Raw genomic sequence first — 18,606 nt, 5'->3', positions numbered from 1 at the left:
GGGTTGTATCCATCGTCCTCAACCGCGTGTTCTGATGCAGGAACTTGTCACATTGGGATCGCACCGACTCCAGTCGCGGGCAGGGCTCGAAGGCGATGGTGCCACTCGACGAGTCTGAGGCGCCTCTCTCCATCAGCCCGCTGATCTCCATCCGATGCACCCCACTGCGCATATTTCCAAGACTTTTGCATTTATCGTCGCTGGGTGTTGATTATGAGGGCAATAAGCCAGTGGCGTTGGATCGGGTCAACGGCTGCGGCAACGAGAGATCATGTATTTTGGTGGTGTTGGGATCGCCAGCCTAAAAGGAGATCTTGGTCTCGCTCAAGCAAACATTTTGGCATAGGCTCGCTTCTGCTTCTCATCACGCTCCTTCAGGAACTTCTGGACCATCTTCAGCTCACGCTCAATCAGCTTGTCGTCGGGCGACAGCTTGTTGGCTTCGGCAAAGTCCTCAAGGGCCAGATCCGGCTCGCCGTTCTTGACACGGCCCTGTCCGCGACGGAAGCGGGCCTTACAAACATCTGACGGAGTCAACGCAAGTTCGGCGTGGCTGGCGAGGGCACTGGCCAGGTTAAGGACCTTGCTTGAGGCGTCGATAGCGCCAGCCCAGTTGCTGACCTTCAGATAGCACTGGGGAATGGACGCCGACAGATTGGGACAAAGAGACAATTGGGCCGTCAGCGACTGAACAGGAACGAAGAAATGGCCGGATCACAGCTTTCTGCAACGCATAATCCCACCCAAAGACGAGCACTGAGCGACACATATCAAATCATTCCCGATTCGCGGACAAATCGACCTACCATCGCGGCGTTTAGCAGGCATGAAACCTTAAGCTGGAAATACAGCTTCTTTTGTTCTGCAGGAAAGTCCTGATCGTTGGCTTCCTGGGGAGCCGGGTGCAGATCGTTGAGATATCGCACAGATTTGAGATATTTCTCAGCAGCCTCCTTGAAATCGCCCTTCTTGAAGTGCGTCGTACCGACGGTCTTGAGTTCGCCCGCGATGTTGACCATTTCCTCGACGGGATGGTCGCCCGGGTGGTCCTCTGGGTAGTCTTCATAGATATCCCCATCGACTGGGGCCGGAATGCCGTCGTCCTCGCCCTCGGCCAGCTCACCGCAGTTCACGATGCTGACAGGATCGTTGGGGCGGTCGTTGGAGGTGGGCAGATGCTCGATTCGGCGAACAATATTCATGCCCTGGAGAGAGCGACGGACTTGGTCAGTTGCGGCATCAGCTGTAGCTGAGATGGGCGGCATTATTCGAGCGAGACTACAGGCTCGATGATTCACCGCTGCAAATCAGGAGTGCTTGTACATGAGGGCAGGCGCTGTTTGTCCCCGGCGCCAAGATGAGGACATTGAGATGGCGCTGGTGCCACGATGTGTTCCGGATAAAGCTACAGCTCACCTTTACGACTTGACCAAAGACGACATGCTTGTCGTTCAGATGAGGAGTTGGAACGGTGGTGATGAAGAACTGGCTATAGGGTGGATATGTGACATGGGGGGTCAACCGCTGGATGGAGTTGCAACGACAGCCGGGTGCCCACGCATGCTTCAGACCAGCGGCCACGACGTTGTACGAAAGCTACCTTCCATTGGTGTTGGTACCGGCATTGGCCATGGAGAGAAGACCGGGCTTGGTGTGCTTGAGCTGGAAGTTTTCGTCCTGGAACTTTTCGCCGTAGATCGATTCGCCGCCGGTTCCATTGTGGTTGGTGAAGTCTGAGGAGCGAGTGCGAACAGGGGCCTGAGTTGGATTGCCGGCCGCCACACACAGACTTGATCGCATAGCCTTAAGCCCCGACGCTGCGTGGGCCGTGCACGATGGCGGCGCACTGGGACGCATTCAAGCGATCTGGGGCGTTGCGATCTGGGGCGCTGCGATCTGAGGCGTTGCGATTGCCCCAGCCTGCATCGAAGCAGCACTGCTCTTGCTGTCGTGCTTACCGCCGCCCTGGATCATAAAGTTTTTGATGACTCTATGGAAGCCACTGCCCTTGTAGTGCAGGGGCTGTCCGTTGCTGGCCCGCTTTGCCGAGTCGCCTCGACAGAGGACCCTGAAGTTCTCTGCCGTTTTGGGCACGACGTCAGCATAGAGCTCGACGACGATTCTCCCGGCAGAGACGTTGCCGATAGAGATGTCCAAGAAGCAGCGAGGGCTGGCGAGGGGTCGAAGGAAGTAAGTCTAAGAGCGAGGTCACCGAGGCCGCCGTCGCCAAACAGAACCAGATGCTTACTTGGGCATGGCGGGGATTCAGGATCAAGTCGATGCGAAGGAGCGCAAGGATCGCCTTGATCCGGGTGGCTCGCACTTGAAGGGCCGTGGCTGGTCTCGGCTGGTCGTGGCTGGTCTCGGCTGGTCTCGGCTGGTCTCGGCTGGTCTCGGCTGGTCTCGGCTGGTCTCGGCTGGTCTCGGCTGGTCTCGGCTGGTCTCGGCTGGTCTCGGCTGGTCTCGGCTGGTCTCGGCTGGTCTCGGCTGGTCTCGGCTGGTCTCGGCTGGTCTCGGCTGGTCTCTCTTTCATCGTTTCCCCACGTGATCGCACGTGATCGATCGCACGTGATACCTCGCCGATTTGATGCCAGGTCGTGTCCCAAGCGCCGTGTCGGCCCCGTCTGCACTCAATCGCCATGGCTCCCCAACAAGACGATGCCGTCGAGGGCAGCCTCGAGGCCAGGTACTTTTGCGTCGGCTCTGTCGAAGACTTTGCCATCCCCGAAGGCAAGACCGCTTCGTGCACGCCTGTTCCTCTCGCCGACGATCCGAAGCGCCGAGTCAATCTTATCCACAAGATCGACACAACCGCCAAAGATGGGCCCAAGACCAAGTTTCACGCAGTTCTGAACATCTGCCCTCATCAGGGCGCTCCCCTCCACAAAGGCGTCGTCACAGACATTGAAGACATGGGGATCATCTGGGGAACCGCAATTACCTGCCACCTGCACGGATGGACATATGATGTCACGACAGGAACCTGCGAGAACTCTCGAACCATCCTTGACTGCTTCGATGTCAAAGTGGTCGATGCCCGGGTGTGGGTGTCAAGACAGCCCAGCAACCTGGATGTCAAGGGCCCGCGGCGAGACTTTGGCGGCAACGAGCTCGATGCATGATATATATGACTCGGACTCGCGGGGCCTCGGCAGCAGTGTCAGCATATCCCGGAAACCATGTCAGCCGGCTTGACAGCATCAAATACACATCGTCTTCGGATAGAGGCAGGGCAAGTTATGTCTGCCCATATAGCCCCATCGTGGCGGCGTGCCCTGTATCCCTGTGTCTGGGTTGGTAAATGCGCATTTGATCACTCGGCGAAGGTTCAATTGCCGTTTGCATTGCCCCCAGAGAAGCAAGGGCCAGCATGGATCCGCCGGTCTGTCCGGCCAACGAGTGCGACACCCTATATGTGTGCTCTCGATGCAGTGGATGCAGTGGATGCAGTGGATGCAGTGGATGCAGTGGATGCAGTGGATGCAGTGGATGCAGTGGATGCGGTTGGTACATCGCAATATATCGCAATATATCGCAATATATCGCAATATATCGCATTAACTTATCGCCCATGAAGATTCGTCTGTGAGATCCATAAGCTATTCAAGACGAATTTGCTGTTGAGGACTGAGAGCAGCAACGCCGGTGACGAGCGAGCAGCTTCCCGCTGACGACCCGCTCATCTGCGACTGCGATGATTCTGGCATCGCGACTATTCCGGCTTTCTTCTTGCATGAGCCTGCTTCAGCCACCGGCCATTCTCACAACGAGTCAGGATGCCTCCAAGCGGCGTGCTATCGTCATCGAGACCAGCCCTGATTCTTTCTGCTGAAACATGAATCAGCGTGACCATCCGTGGTTCACCATTTTTTTTTTTTTTTTTTATATTTCAATTGAAAGCTATCAAGGCCTGGTCGGCCCTAGCAGTATATCAGGGGAAAGGAAAGAAAAAAAAAGGATAGAGAATAAAGTTCTTATAGACCTAGTGAGCAGTCTTGAGAAATGAGAGCCATATGCCCTCATCTCTCGCTCTGCTTCGACCATGCCGCCTATCGCCTGGGGGGTTTCCACCCCGCCTTGGCGATGATCAGCGTCTTGAACACTCTTCGGAGTGTTCGCCACAGGAGATGGACATCCGGGTCTTGCCAGTTGAACCTTCTCATGCCATCCAGCTCGTAGTAACCCACTACGTTCGTCAGGTCCAGGAGCTTATCGATCGGACCGACCTTTTCGTGGCCGCTTTCTTGCCACTCGGGGTGCCGCAGCTTGAGCTCGTCCACTATCCGTTGCCACGAGCCGCCTCTTCCGACGCAGCTCTGGGTGTGGGTCCGGCACATCGCGACAAACTCTCCTCGGCTCTTCGTGCAGGAGACACACAGCCGATAGTGGCCATACGCCGTGGTTCACCATGTCGCGGCCCGGGTCCAGCCCCCGCTTATTTTGGAAATTCTGTGGGGCCGGTCTTCACCACAGCCCGCAAAAGTACCTCGTATCAACGCCGGATGACAGCTTGCACTTATCGATCACAGTGAAAATCCCCCCCACCTCGACCCAGGTCCAGACCCAGGGCAGGCACAAACTCGCGGTGTGCAAGTTGTGCCATCGTGACAGCGCCCCGAGCTATATAGCCCCAGGCCCGGCCGGTGGACGTTGCTCTCCATGATAGCTAGCACCCTCGTTGTCTGATAATACTGCCAGCCAGCTTTGCACTTGGCCTCATCAGATTCACCGCAGTTTATCAGCTTTGCCCTTGCCTCTTGAAGAAGTTTGGCACTTCAGATACCGCTTGACACACTCTCTCCTTCCCTTGATATGCAAACCCGACCCTGATGGCGACCCCCATTCCAATCAATCCTTCAAACGTCCAATGGATGACCACTCACACATCCAACCGAATCGCCCCTCAATGTGCGCCCTCGGGGAGCACATACTATGATATTGTGAGCAATCTGGGCGACTTTGCTGTGGCTAGCAATAGGTGTATGTGCTTCCCAGCAACCTCAACCTCGACCCAGTCATGCCAGTACTCCACCGTTGTCCCGGCCAACAACTCGATATACTTATACGACTGTGGGCTGGACACAACTTGCAAGCAAAATTGCAAGCTACTCAACCAATACTCAACAGTGAATCCCAATTCGTGCACAAGTAGATTTTTTACTGGGGCGTACAGCTCCTTGGACTACACTAGCACGAGGTACCATCATGACACTGGCCAGCAGCTTTCACCCAGATATACCCATGCTACGGGAGACGACTGCTTGTTTGCATCGAATTTAACCTTTCAGTTGGTTCGTCACATCGGTCTGGCGACCTGCTATCCTCCGAGTGGACATGATGTGATTGACTTGTATGCCCTTGACTCTGCATTCCAACCTCTCCTGTCCAAAGCTTGTGGGATCCAGGCTTCAAGACCCCATACTTCTTTTACGAAACTTTTTCTTTGGGTGACTCCACTTGCGGTACTATCACTCAAGTCAATCGTGTCCCCATGTACACCTCTTGCACTCAAGTTGCCAACGGCACTTTTGCAATCACCATCAACAATCCGACCAGTGGACAAATCGAGTTCTATGCTTGCGCCGATGCAGGATGCAACACATGCCAGATTGTTGGCCGGGATACGCCATCCAATGCCTGCACAATCGACGGCGCCGACTCAGGAACTGGGTTTGTCGTTTATCGAGTCATTGGCGTGCTTAGCGATCCGACCGTGGCGCTTCCTTCGGGCTTTCCCAATGGCACCAGGGCAAGCTCGACAGCTCCATCGGCTCCATCGGCGACCCCAACCCCAACCAACACACAAAGCAATGTCAATGTCGTGCTCATAAGCGGAATAGCAGCCGGGGCCGTCGGTAAGGACACATGGCGCCACTCAGAGTGATCTTGATGGAGCATTCGGCTAATGTCGCCTGGTCCCTGCGGCATCCGGCACCCATGCCGTTTGCCTCTCAGTATTTGTAGCCCTTGTTGCTGGCCTGCTCGTCTGGCTTTCGCGCCGATCGAAGAGGGCCCGCAAGTCGCAGTACCAAGCCGAGCCTGTCGAATCCATCTACCCTCCGTCCTTTGTCGTCAATGCCGCTCCTTCTGTCGCTCCTATCGCTCCTATCGCTCCTTCTGCCGTTCCAATTGCTGCATCCGCCGCCCCGGTGCAATACTCTCCTCAGTACATTTCACCAGAGGTGTTGCCCCAGTCTACCATCCAACTCTACCCAGCCAGCTATCCGACATCGCCCCAGTATTCGTATGCCTCAAGTGTCCCAGATGTGGTTCCTGTTCAGCCACTCTACAATACTGGAAGTCCGCCAAATTACCGTGAATCCGTTTCATCGAGTCGGAGCGAGGCGGTTCATGTTGACGACAAGTTCCAAATCGGAAGCTTCCAAAGGATCCAGGACCCGGCTCAATTTGGCGGTCCGTCGCAGCCATTTGAGTCCAGCTCCTCCCCATCGAGCCACAACCCGTCGGTGGGTAGGCAGAGCTCACAGAATGCCCCAAAGTATGTTGCCGTCGAGCATGTCTCCAAGTTCAATCCAAAAGACCTTCCCCTCAATATCGGCGATGTGATCGTCATTGAGCACGATTTTGAAAATGGTCACGCACAGGTGAGACGAAAGAGTGCTGTTGTCATTGAACAAGCAGTGGCTTTGATCCAGGTGGAGTCATCCACTTGGAGAGCTTGACGTTCCGTTGCTGTCCATTTTCTGACGCTGAAGACCTGGGATCTTGATTCTGGACGCCCGCCTCTAACCGTCCGTGCCGCGAACAACAGGGCTTCAACCAAACTACCGGTTTATCCGGCGTCATCTCACTCTCCAGTGTTCGACCTTTGGGACAAGAGCGCTATCTTCCTGCGCTGCCCGACTCGGCGCATCACGCCTGAGTCCTCTTGAGATCCTGTCTCGGGTCTCAGCAGCAATGAGCCATCACGAGGCTTATCTCGGTGTGGCCGCCGTCGATCCCACAATCTACGCTTCATTCCTTCGTTCTTCGCAGTCGTCTTTTCTTTCCGCGCCAAGTCGTATTCGCCTTTCAATGAGGCAGCATCTAGCGATCCTCTTGTCACCTCATGTTCGATTTGGATATGTCTCATGTGGTTCTGGGTCACTCTTCCATACTCCTCGCCCTTGTTCGTCCATGGGCATCAACCGCAAGTGAGGCATCATTGGACAGCAGCCCTGTTTATTTCTTGTCAACCCTTCGTTTCATTTCGTTTCATTTCACACCATATCTTCGTGCCATATCTTCACTGCATGTATCGTGTACATATCCAACCAAAGCTTTCTATGTGAATAAGCCATTGATGCTGCACTCCGACAGCGTGTTGAAGAAAAAGTGGGACACACCGTCTCATTCGGGCAAGCACGGATCATATCACACACCCGGCCAAGTGGGTCAAGCCATTTCCCTGTGTGGGGGAGATGCATGGAGTGAATGGGCACGACGGGTACCACTGCGATTGGGGATCGAGCACTCCGCCAGTGATGCTCGCCAATGATGCTCGCCAGCGATACTGGCCAGTGATGCTCGCCATAGTCGGTGTCCATTCATTCCGCGGTTGATCCCCAAATTTGGTCGTGATCGACCGAGTGCCTGAGATGATTCAGCCACAGCGAACTTGCCCCATCGGTATTCCAAATCTGGCACGCCGAGCCGATTCTTGTGACTTTCTCGCTCTGGCCAGATCGGCTGCGACCCCCTCCGCTGGTGCCCTCGCCGACAGCTCTTCCATCGATCATGCCATCGCCATTCCTAACTGTTGCGTGCTTGCCGAGAGCCTATCGGTCCGCTGGTGCTGCAGCCGTGCCAGCGATCCGCACAGCCACCCAACGCAAGCCTACTCGCTGCCTGCAACCCAACAGCGAGCCATCGCTCCGATCGATCGTCCAATGCCGCACAATCTTTGGTAGACGCTTCACCGGCCCATCGAAAGAATTTGAGCAGTCCAAGCGAGAATGGGACGAGCTGGCCATGTCGCCCCTCGTCCACAAGCAAACCGGCATCCAGATCTTTCTTTGCGGCACACATCACGACTCGGTGACATCGATCGATCGAGTCAAATCTACGATTGAGCAAGTTCGTCCTGCAGTGGTTGCCGTCGAGGCTACTGTGGCAACACTGACTAAGTTCCAGGCCAGAGGACAGCATCTACTGCCGCTTGTGGGCTCGCAAGGCTCGCCCTCCGGCAGCACCTCACAACAGCTCCATGCTGCCATCCGACCTGATGAGATCCAAAGTCTCGGCGAGGAAGGCATATCTCCATCGCTTCTCAAGGAAAACAGCCTGGGCTATGGGCTGGAGATTGCCGCGGCGATCGAATCAGCGTCGTGCATGGGGGCGATCGTCAAGGCCATAGACATGGAGCCCGAAGTTGCAGCGAATCCAACATCACCTGAGGACACCCACGCCGTCAGCTCGGCCAAAGAAAGGTTCCGGATTGGCATGCCCCGCAGCATATCCACCCGCACCACGCTCCTGAATCGAGCCCTCTTTTGGATCGCCTGCCGGGCCGCTTTTGGAACCAAGAACATACCCAAGCTCGTTGCCGGCGACGTCGTCCGACTCTCCGAGTTTGGAGCCTATCTCAAGATCTGGGCGGTTTTCCATCCAGCCCTGCACTACTACTGGATCATGTTGCGTGACGCAATTATGCTGGCGAACCTCCGTAGGGTCATGCAGGCTCTCTACAATACCGAGCAGAGTAACCCAAAGATCGTCGTGGTGGTTGGCAAGAGCCACGTCTTTGGCATGGTGGAGATGTGGAACGAAGTCCTTGCGAAGGAGAGGTTCCAGAAATCGCCAAGATCGGACCGGTTCGCCAAAATCCTGTCGTCGGACACCCTCCCGCGCAATAACCAACAATGGGATCCGACCGAGGTTTCGCTCAAATCGGCTTCCAGAGGCGTCCAGCTGGTCCAGAGCGCTGGCCGACGGGCTGCGCTGTTTTCAAGCGTCTCAAAGCCAAGCAGTGCACCCGATGTCTCCGCCGTGCCAGAGGAACCAATTGTGCATGCGACGGATTCGGCAGTGCAGCCCAACCAGGCAGTCCCCAGCCAAGCTGCTGAGGACACCGCCCAGTTGCCTGTTCATCCGACCACACCGCGAACGAAGCCCAGCGGCGGATTCAAATACATTGCGTGATGCGCTGGACGACACTGGCACTGGTTTTTTGGGCGGCATTTGGGAGCATCGGGCGACCTGGGCCTTGGGCAGTATTGATCCACTGATATCCCGCGTCCAGCAGGCCACCTGGAATGGGGTCTCACTTTCGCAACCTCGGAGCGAAGACCATGGGTCGCTGCCGAGACGGGTTGCTCTGGAGGCGCTGTTTCGCACGCGGCGCGAGCCCGTGTCGCACAGAACTTGGCTGCAGCCACACTGGATCCGCCCGGCAGGCGCCTCTCGCCCGAGCCGAGACCACTTTTTTTTCCCCCTCGCCTCGCCGGCTTTCTCTGCTTTCTCTGCGCCATCGACTTCGAAATCTCGTCTTTGCCTGCTTTCCCCGTGCCAGCGAGCGCTGCCAGTCACCGACCTCCCCAAACCCCCCGTCGACACAGTAGGTGTCTGCTGCACCAGATCAGTCCTATTACTGCCCTTTGCGAGACCCTGTGCGCTGCTGCCTTGTATGCCTCTTCTCTGGCTCTCCTGTTCGCCGCGACTGCAGCCCATCCCCCTTCCGGCTGCCACTGTAGCCCCCAGCCAAGTTCGGCCATGGACAAATAGACCAATGTCCGGGACCAGCCCCTGTCCCGCCTGGTTGCGCCCACGCTCATCTGCTTTTGTCGCGCACTCATATTCTCCCGCCCTATCGTAGCCCCGCTATTCTCGCCACCGCCATGTCCTACAGCTCAGATGACGAAGATCTGGAGTGCCCGCTCTGTCTCGAGGAGATCGACCTGACGGACAAGTATTTCAAACCGTGTCCGTGCGGCTACCAGATCTGCCGGTTCTGCTGGAATCACATCAATGAAAACCTGAACAAGCTCTGTCCAGCGTGCCGGCGGCCGTTCAGTGATAAGGACATTGAGTTTACCCCTATATCTCTTGACGAGTGAGTTTGCTTGATTCATCACGTACCGATTCTGTGCTCCGCGCCTCCTCCGATGAGCCGCAGGTGGTTCGATCATCCCTGCTTGGTCGTGCCGCTTGGTCTGTGCTTCAGTTGCATGTTCCAGATCGCTGTGCTGATGGTGTGCCTGGCGTCCGTTGGACACGCATCCCGCACCGAACTGTCACTCCAGAGTCATGCGCATTCGAAATGCAAAGAAGCAGAAGGAGCGCGAACGTCGTGAGCAGGAAAATAACGCCAAACGGCAGCTGGCGAATGTCCGAGTCGTCCAGAAAAACTTGGTCTATGTCCTCGGATTGCCATTGCGGCTTGCAACTGATGAGGTGGGTGGCTCTTGCCGTTTCGTTTGATCGTCGGTGAATTTGCTCTGCGAATCGGCATGGCCCAGTGGTCAGCTGTCCTGCTTGGTGTCCGTCTTATGGCCACGCGTGTCCAGGCGCCTACTGATACGCTGCCCTGCTCAAACGTGGCTTGCGCTGCCTACCATTATGCTACACACTGGTCTGGATGTCCGACAGATCCTCAAGTCGAATGATTTTTTCGGCCAGTTTGGAAAAATCATGCGGGTTGTCGTCAACCGGCGCGGCGGCCATTCGCACGCAAATGCTCCCCTGATGGCCGACATGGCCCAGACAGGCGTCTATGTGACCTACTACAAGAAAGAGGATGCCATGAAGGCCATCGAGGCTGTGGATGGCTCGGTGTTAGAGGGCCGTGTCATTCGGTATGTGCCACCTGTATCAGAGCAATATTGCTGCCGGCCTCTGGGGTTTGCTTTTCCGCCTGTGATATCGTCACAAGACAATCGATGCGCGCGATCGGTGATATTAGTCGCTCTTTCGTTCTTGATGCTCACCTGGGCCGCACTTGCACTTGCACTTGCACTCGCAGGGCCACTTTCGGCACCACAAAGTACTGCTCGTACTTTCTGAAAAACCAGCCATGTCCCAACGGCATGTGTCCTTATCTCCATGAAATCGGAGAAGACGCCGACGCAATCGAGAAGGAGGAGATGGCGTGAGTGGATTTGCTGCTTCCATGAGCACGTCTGCCACCACGCTGTGCCACGTCGTGCCTAGTATGTTGATGCGGCCGAATCAGTCATCTGAACCACAGGCACTAACTGCTCCATCCTCGTGTTGGTGTAGGAAACTCAATTTACGCTTCCACCCCACCCGCGTCCCGCCCTTTCCGGCGCTCAAGCTCCCCAAAGAAAGAGCCGATGCGAACGCAAATGCTCTGCCAGCAACAGCGAACTGGGCAAAGTCAACCTCTACGGCGCGCACGACCTCGGTCCCGACCTCGCCACGCGCCCCGGTCAAGTCTCATGCAAAGCCATCAGGCGTAGCGTCGATATCGACAGGAACCGCAGTGCTTCCCCATGTCTCCACTACGCCCGCCTCGGTCTCTGATCTCCCGAGCGACTCTGTTCGGTCCAGCGCCTGGGATTCGGATGGAGACGATGATGCCAAGATCCATGGGATGCTTAAGCCGCAGTCAGTTCTCTCAGCCTCGATGCAGCATGCATCGCCTGAGCCGGAAAGTATCCACGATCTCTCTGAGCACGATGAACAAGACGAACAAGACGAACACGAGGAGCGAGACCAGCAAGAGGAGCAGGAGGCTCAGGAAGAGTTCCCCGGCGAAGCGGAAGTGTCAACAGGCGTCCCATCGGAAACGGCCGATCTAGATGTTGGCAGCGGCGAGTCCTTCGGTCAGGACTTGCCCCGGGATGAAGTCCCCGAAGATGACGCCGCATCTGAAGACGCTCAGGACCTCACACTGGAGGGAGCCGGTGAAATCGACGAAGAGACTGAGGACGAAGATGAAGATGAAGATGAAGATGAAGATGAAGATGAAGATGAAGATGAAGATGAAGATGAAGATGGGAATGACGACTCAGAGTTCCTCACCTCCTCCGCCCTCGAAGAAGGCAGTGAGCCTGTTGATCGAGCTGCAGATGACGGTGCCAGAACAAGGGCACCCATCGACCCTGTGGATCACGAAATGCGGCCGCGCTACAAGGGCTCGTTCAATCCCTTCCGGGAAGATCTAATGGCCAAGATTATGGCCTCACTTGCTTCGCTTTCTCCCCCAGAGCTACCCGGCGCCAGCAGTAACCCCCTATTCAGTTCGACTCCAACCCACCCGCCGTCACTCGGACAGCCCAACGGCTTCCGATTTGACCCTTTCCGCGATGATCTCCCGATCGCCTCTGCTCCGCCCGGCATCCCCGTTCCTCCAGCGTCCCTCGAGCACAAGCACCACAGTCGCTTTGAGAAATTCTTTGATAGCAAAGAAACCTCTGCGGCTGACAATGCGCCACTCCGCGACCGTGTTGCTTCTCAGGTATGCTCCCCATCCCTTGCTTTGAGGCGTATTTCTTGTCACCGCATGCATCCGAATCAGTTTGCTGTCGACGCACATTAGCCGCGAATCGACGCTAATCGTAGTGATTTCCCTCCTAAGGAATCTCTCCGGGCGCTTTTCCCAAATGTAAACATTTCCTTTGCTCCTGACGCACATCCTGGCGGCGACAAGTGGCCCAACCAACCCAGCAGCAAAGCTGACCAATGGACCGGGCCGGGCACATACCAGCCCCGCGTCGCCACGCCTCCATACGGCGGCCCACGGCCCGGCTTTCCCGGCGTTCGGTCCACCGATTTCATGGCCCCTGATCACAAGATTGGAGTGCAGGGCATGGGTATGCCCCCCCATCTCCTGCAACGAGATGCTGAACCGCCCTTCCCGCTGCAGCAGCATGCAAGCGTATCGTCAAGGATGATGGGATTCATGCAGCAGCCGTCTCTGCGGCCACAAGACGAACCCTATACCAAGCCATCTAGCCATGGTGCTGATGAGTTCTTCAACCAGTTCCTGCGCGACGCACAGCTGCGCAACGAGGCTCAGCACCACCATCCGCCCATGCCCCAGCGAGCCACGCCATCAAGCAGCATGCCTTTCCGAGATCCGGCCATCATGGCCGCCAAGATGAGCAACGGACCCATGTCGGACCATCCCGGCCGCAACCGGCCTCTTGGTGGCAACATGGGCTCGAGCGACGGCATGAACGGGTCACCCTCATTTGTGGGATCGGAGTGGCTCTCGGGTCCCCCCATGAGCTCCGTTAACAGCATGCGTGGTGCAGGCGCCCCAGGACTCCCTGCGCCCGGACTGCAACCCATGGCGCATCACAATGGTAGAGTACATGTTATTTTCTGACCTCGTCGTATCCTCGACGGCATATGCAGAGTCCTTGGCGCAGCGGCCACTTTCTTAACGCATGCATCTCGCTCTTCGTCCGTGCATCATCCTACTCGCTGCCTGTTCCTCCGTGTGATATAAGCAAGCTTTGGAAACTGGCCCCCGAAGCTGGGACCACCAAGGTTTAATGTCCAGCCCCCTCTCGAATTTGGGCACCTCGACGACTCCGCTGGCGCCATCGAGCTTGATGCGGACCTCGCTGAGCTCTGCCCATTCATTAGCTCACCCCCAGAGCGGCGGCTCTCTTTTGATGCAGACAGCCATTGGCACAGCGAGCCAGGAGTGGTCCCAACAGGATCCATCCGTGAAGCTGCAGACGATGCAAGCCTTTCGACTTCAGCATCAGCAGCAGCAGCAGCAGCAGCAGCAGCAGCAGCATCCCATGATGATAGCTGCTCGGGAAGGCCCGCCCGGGCTTCTGAGTCAGAGCAACCCGATGATGGGTCTGGCTCAGGTCGGCACGAGCGGCTCACCAGCCACCCTTGCGAAGGGCGGCCGGAGAGCTGCAATGAACTAGCCCCGCCTCCCCCTTCCTCCGACAGAACATCTCTGTCGGAGAATAATGTGGGCGAGCCCGATGAAGAGTGCCGCACCACAGACACAAAAAACCTTGAAACCCCAAAAAAAGATCCTCAATCAACCCAAAGCCCCCAAATCTCTGCCGAAGACGCCCTCGAGCAACCTTCCGAGGCCAGCCCACAAGTTTCCATGACCACCATGCCTCTACCCGGCTCCCAAAGCCAAGATATACCCAACAAGTCTACCCGCGACCCATCTATTCGCGAAAGTGCCAGCGCTATGAAGGCCGAAGACGGTGCTGAAGCCCAAGTCGGAGCCGATGCCCAAGAAGCCACCACTCTTATTGAAGACCTTGCAGAGCCGCTTGCAGAGTCGGCAGAGCCCCAGCGTGTCAAATCCAAGCAGGGACAGTCCAAGAAGCGCCTTGCCGAGCCTGTCGACCGGAAGGCTCACAAGGGAAGCGCAGCTAAGATCATCGTGGGTGGGTCAATCAGTGGCTTTATCAAGCCCAGTCCCCGCTCCTCCGTGTCAACCCAAGGGCATCAAGAAGCCGACAAAAAGGGCAATGTCATCTATGTGAGTGGCCCCAGCGAACTGGAGTCCCCTATCCATCTGTGGTCTCCCCAAGACTCGGTCAACAACAGCAGCCCGGTGTCGCCCTCTGTATCCAGAAAGGCAGTGTCTGCCAAGCCCTCGACGGAGAGCCTCCAGAGCACTACTTCGACCGAAGCCAGTGCTGCAAAGTCTGTCGGCAACGACGAAACTCACCGAGCCGAGAATCCTGAACTCAAATGGCTACTCGAGCAACGCCTTCGCGAAGAGGATGCCAGGAAGAAGAAGGAGGCCGAAGAGCTTCGAAAGAGGGAAGAACACAAGCGACGCGAGGAGGAACTGCGCTTGATGAGGGAAGAAGAGCTCAAGAAAAAGTCTGAGGAGCAGAAGCGCAAGGCAGAGCGCGAGCTCCGCCGCAAGGAGCTCGAGAAAAAGCGAGACGAAGAGCGCGAGAAGGCACGGCTTGAAAAGGAACGACGGCGCGAAGAAGAGCGGAAGAAGGACGAGGAGCGCAAGCGGCTCGAGCTCCAGAAGCGAGCACAAAAGAAGGCTGCTGAGGAGCAGCAAAAGGCGGAGGAGCTGCGGAAGGCCGAAGAGCAGAGGACGAAGGAACTTCAGGCCGCGAAAGAACGGCAGCAGCCTCAGCAGCAACCGTGTCAACAGACGCCCTTGTCGCCCTCGTCGCCCTCGTCTCCGATCACCAACTCGCAAGAGCCGGCCGAGATTGTCGCGCCGACGAGCCCAATCACCACTCCATCAAGCAAGCAACCCGATACTTTGGCCGCTGCCATACCCCCGCCTCTGTCCAAAGGCAGCGGCGATGAGGCCGCGCAGTCTGCAGAAAATGCGCCGGCGGCACCGCCAAGCGACACCCTGCTCCCGCTCCCGATCGCAGCAGCTGCGGACAGCTCTCTGCCGTCCTCAGTTCCAGCGACCCCTATCCCTCCGGTCGTGCCTGCTCCCAGCCCCAAGTCTCTGGCACACAGCCAGCCAACACCCCAGCAGTCCCCCCTCCCCACCAAGTCCACTGCTGCAGCCCAGCCTGCAAAGTCATCTCGCACCAATACTCGCAAAGCCCAGCGCAAGCAGCAGTCCCATGTAGGCGCGTATCACCACCACCACCACCACCAGCAGCAGCAGCAGCATCCCTTCGAATTTCAGAAGCCCTTCCAGATCCTGGACTTGACCGATATATTGCAGTTTGAAGACCTTGTCCAGGACGACCATGCTGCCCATTTGGAGATCATGAAGCTCCTCAAGGCATACTGCCGAAGCTGGACCAAATACAAAGCCTTATTCTCGAGCCGAAGCGCCCGACACACCAAAAAGCAGGTGCCTATCTACACCGAAGCAATGACGACCCTCAAGAAGATCAACGACCACCTCTGTTATGCTCTTACCGAGCTTGCCGAGAGTCCGTCGTCGATGGGGTTCCGCCTTACGACCGATCTCTTGGCTGCGGCCGAAACCCTTCGTGTTTTCTTTGAAGGCTCCATGTGTCACCGCGACCTTGGATCGGAGGAGGCCGCGTCCTATTTTACTAGGATCGAGGAGCTGACGCAAGTCGTGATCGACCAGTACGACACTCACTACTCGACTCCGCCAGCGCCATCCGAGCTCCTGAAAGGTATGGGCATTCCTCCAGTGACCGTCAAGAACCCTCGAGCTTGCTCTTTGATTTCGACGCTCCCATCTTGGAGCTGTCTCTTGTCCCCTTCTGACCATTCGTGCTTAACTTGGGTCGATGGATCTCGCTCCGCAGGGCGTACAGGAGATACAAAGCCCACCGCCGCTGCGACGCCAGCCAAGGCCGACGACCCTGTCCGGCCTGTTCCCGGAACCAATGCTCCGATTCGAAGTGCTCAGCCAGCCATCGCTACCACCGATCCTACTGCCAATGCTGTGGCCTGGAACGGCCTCCTAGATCATCTGAACGAAGTCGTTGCGAACGGTGGCCTTGCCAAGGACAAGGCTCAACTGATGTCGGAAGCCATCATCAGCACCAGCAACGCCATCAACCAAGGCCTTCTCAAGTCGGTCCAGAATCACAGTCTCGCGCTTGAGCCAAGCCCGCTCATGCTTCCGCAGCGCGCCTCGCAGCAGCTGGACTCGATCTTCACCCTGGGCGACAAACCAGTGAAGCCTGTTAGCCCGGTCGATCCCGACGAAGAGATAATCGACTACGATGGCGACGAAAATTACGTCGACGAAGATGACGCCGGTGATGGAGCCCTTGATGTCAATTTGACTTTTGACATCCCCCCAGGAATCTTCGAAAAGGCCTTGGAGCATGTCCACAAAGGCGAGCCAGCCATTGCCCCGGTCCTGTCGTCCGTCCAACTCGCCAACGTCGCTTCTCGAAAGGCGGCAAACGGCGTTGGGCTGTATACATTCCGAAACAAGCGCCATCCTCGCAAGCGTGAGCGCGGCCACCTTGCGAAGCCCTCTCCCCAACTCAGCTCCGCGATCCTGACGACCATGGCTGACCACGCGAGCACCTCGGCTCGCATCGGCGGCGAGGCTAGCAATGGTTTCGGAGAACAAACCGTATCAAGCCCAGCTGTCTTGGAGTTGGACACCGAGCCTGCGGATGGACAGTCCGCCGTTTATGCCGATAGCACCAGCGTCGTGATGGAACCGGCCTCACTCAAGCAGCAAGGCGACTCTGACCCGATTGCGGATGACTCTTCTGAATCCGCGACGAGCGATCGCGCCTCATCCAATCAGATGTACGATGTTCACGACCAAGTCCAGTCGCTCCAACGGCAGCTCGAGACCCAGCGTCGAAGGGAACTGGAGCTGCGCACCAGTCTTGCTGAGGTTGTCGTCCGCAACCAAAAGTGGGAAAAGGACGTGGCCAGCGCGTTTGGAAATCGCCGTCGCATCCGCAAAACGCTTCGCCGCGTTCTTGATCCTCGCCATATAACGCTCTTTGGTCACGGCTTCGACAGCTACACCAGCGAGGCGTTTGAGCGCGAGTATCAAGACGCTGACGACTCGGACGACGCTTATCCCGACGACGGCGAGTGCTGCTGGAATGCCAGCCTCCCGGCTCACGACAGCTCCGACTCGGACCTACCTGATCTGGAGGATATTAGCAGCCAGGATCTGGACTACTGCGACGCAAACAGCTTTGGCTCCCGCGAGCTGAGCGATGACTCGGACCTGCCTGATCTCGAAGACTTTACGGACTGCGAGTCGGATCAATCGACTCCAGATCACCGGCGGTTTCCCGCTGCCCTCACAAATGGCATCCACGCACATCACGACTATGATGCCGACTCGGACGACCGCTTCCACGAAGCTACTGGTTTCGGGGAGTGCAGCTGCTGCTTGGAGTGTGGGGGATACCGCATCACGAACCCGGGCAGCGACGCAGACAGCAATGGAGAAGGTGTGTACATCGAGGAGGTGGTCGAGGAGGTGGAGGAAGTTACACTGTACTCAGGGGAAATGTGACACCTGCCCACAACCCATTTGTCAGCGTAGTGTGTGATGGCATGCGTCTAACTATGTCATAAGAAATACAACAGATCACTTTGGCAGCCTCCGAGTGAAGACCACCCTCCGAGTGAAGACCACCGGTCGCAGAGCAGCGATGCGGAAATCGAGTGTGTGGCGAATGGTCGTGGGCAGCGCGCGATTGGGTAACAAAATATTTGATCAATCGTCAAAATCACGGGTGTCCCGTTTTTTGTTGGATTGACTGTAAGTTGGCACTCAGTCGAACCGAGTGTCAGTCGAGATCTCGCTCGGCTCTCCCACAATACATCCGCTTTGGCCTCTCCAGCGCAGCCTTGATTTGACCCGCCACCGCCCGGAAAACAGGGTCGCTCATGGAACAGGACGAATGATTCTTTTCAAGCCTGCTCCAGGGAAGCCTTCGTCCAAAAGACAAGCAGAGTCAAAACCCTGCATTCTCATGGCTAAATCAGCGATACCCAGAGAGATCGTTAAACAGAAGGTGATGAAAGGAATTACTGAAGAGGCTCTGTACAAAATACCCACCGGCTCAACAAACGAAAGCGATTACGGGGAGGAAAACTACCAGTGTAGACTCGATCATGTACAGCAGAAGCGATATTGTGTAGAAAAGGCAGAGGAGGCACTGAGCTGGAAGCAGAACGAGGGGTGCAAGGGCGGGGCGAGCAAAGCCAAAGACAGAGCGAGCAAAGCCAAAGACAGCGAGCAAAGTCAAAGAA

The 18,606-nt window shown here is 56.8% G+C and overlaps 7 protein-coding genes across 7 annotated transcripts; 6 read left to right on the top strand and 1 right to left on the bottom strand.

Annotated features, from left to right (window-relative positions):
* Positions 1 to 254: 254 nt before the first annotated feature.
* BJ171DRAFT_493285 (peptidyl-prolyl cis-trans isomerase D) lies at positions 255 to 2,304 on the bottom strand. Its single transcript, XM_053109902.1, has 6 exons — positions 2,249 to 2,304; positions 1,959 to 2,170; positions 1,601 to 1,733; positions 1,417 to 1,489; positions 807 to 1,205; positions 255 to 633 (listed from the first exon to the last, which is right to left on the bottom strand). Exons 1-6 carry the CDS (start codon positions 2,254 to 2,256, stop codon positions 325 to 327), a joined length of 1,134 nt encoding a protein of 377 aa, XP_052969716.1. The 5' UTR covers positions 2,257 to 2,304; the 3' UTR covers positions 255 to 324.
* A 322-nt stretch (positions 2,305 to 2,626) lies between these two features.
* Positions 2,627 to 3,502, top strand: BJ171DRAFT_493284 (uncharacterized protein). The gene has a single exon (XM_053109901.1). The coding sequence runs from the start codon at positions 2,640 to 2,642 to the stop codon at positions 3,120 to 3,122; it is 483 nt and encodes a 160-aa protein (XP_052969715.1). The 5' UTR covers positions 2,627 to 2,639; the 3' UTR covers positions 3,123 to 3,502.
* A 1,989-nt stretch (positions 3,503 to 5,491) lies between these two features.
* On the top strand, positions 5,492 to 6,883 carry BJ171DRAFT_578747 (uncharacterized protein; the record flags this gene model as incomplete). Its single annotated transcript, XM_053113914.1, has 3 exons — positions 5,492 to 5,855; positions 5,956 to 6,605; positions 6,773 to 6,883. 3 exons carry the CDS (start codon positions 5,492 to 5,494, stop codon positions 6,881 to 6,883), a joined length of 1,125 nt encoding a protein of 374 aa, XP_052969714.1.
* Positions 6,884 to 7,631: 748 nt separating this feature from the next.
* BJ171DRAFT_493281 (uncharacterized protein) lies at positions 7,632 to 9,155 on the top strand. The gene has a single exon (XM_053109900.1). It carries the CDS (start codon positions 7,738 to 7,740, stop codon positions 9,139 to 9,141), a length of 1,404 nt encoding a protein of 467 aa, XP_052969713.1. The 5' UTR covers positions 7,632 to 7,737; the 3' UTR covers positions 9,142 to 9,155.
* Positions 9,156 to 9,836: 681 nt separating this feature from the next.
* On the top strand, positions 9,837 to 11,090 carry BJ171DRAFT_558009 (RING/Ubox like zinc-binding domain-containing protein; the record flags this gene model as incomplete). Its single annotated transcript, XM_053113127.1, has 4 exons — positions 9,837 to 10,051; positions 10,242 to 10,392; positions 10,588 to 10,793; positions 10,961 to 11,090. The coding sequence occupies 4 exons, from the start codon at positions 9,837 to 9,839 to the stop codon at positions 11,088 to 11,090; spliced, it is 702 nt and encodes a 233-aa protein (XP_052969712.1).
* Positions 11,091 to 12,530: 1,440 nt separating this feature from the next.
* On the top strand, positions 12,531 to 13,946 carry BJ171DRAFT_278627 (uncharacterized protein). Its single transcript, XM_053106884.1, has 2 exons — positions 12,531 to 13,268; positions 13,420 to 13,946. The coding sequence occupies exons 1-2, from the start codon at positions 12,737 to 12,739 to the stop codon at positions 13,848 to 13,850; spliced, it is 963 nt and encodes a 320-aa protein (XP_052969711.1). The 5' UTR covers positions 12,531 to 12,736; the 3' UTR covers positions 13,851 to 13,946.
* On the top strand, positions 13,947 to 18,108 carry BJ171DRAFT_278628 (uncharacterized protein). Its single transcript, XM_053106885.1, has 3 exons — positions 13,947 to 16,031; positions 16,167 to 17,798; positions 17,927 to 18,108. The coding sequence occupies exons 1-3, from the start codon at positions 14,042 to 14,044 to the stop codon at positions 17,959 to 17,961; spliced, it is 3,657 nt and encodes a 1,218-aa protein (XP_052969710.1). The 5' UTR covers positions 13,947 to 14,041; the 3' UTR covers positions 17,962 to 18,108.
* The last annotated feature ends 498 nt before the right edge of the window (positions 18,109 to 18,606 follow it).

The sequence above is a fragment of the Polychytrium aggregatum genome, assembly GCF_025602895.1.
Source record: "Polychytrium aggregatum strain JEL109 chromosome Unknown BJ171scaffold_7, whole genome shotgun sequence".
NCBI classification, from domain to species: domain Eukaryota; kingdom Fungi; phylum Chytridiomycota; class Chytridiomycetes; order Polychytriales; genus Polychytrium; species Polychytrium aggregatum.
The sequence above is the reverse complement of the archived record's forward strand: the minus strand, read 5'-3'. Positions and strand labels throughout refer to the sequence as shown.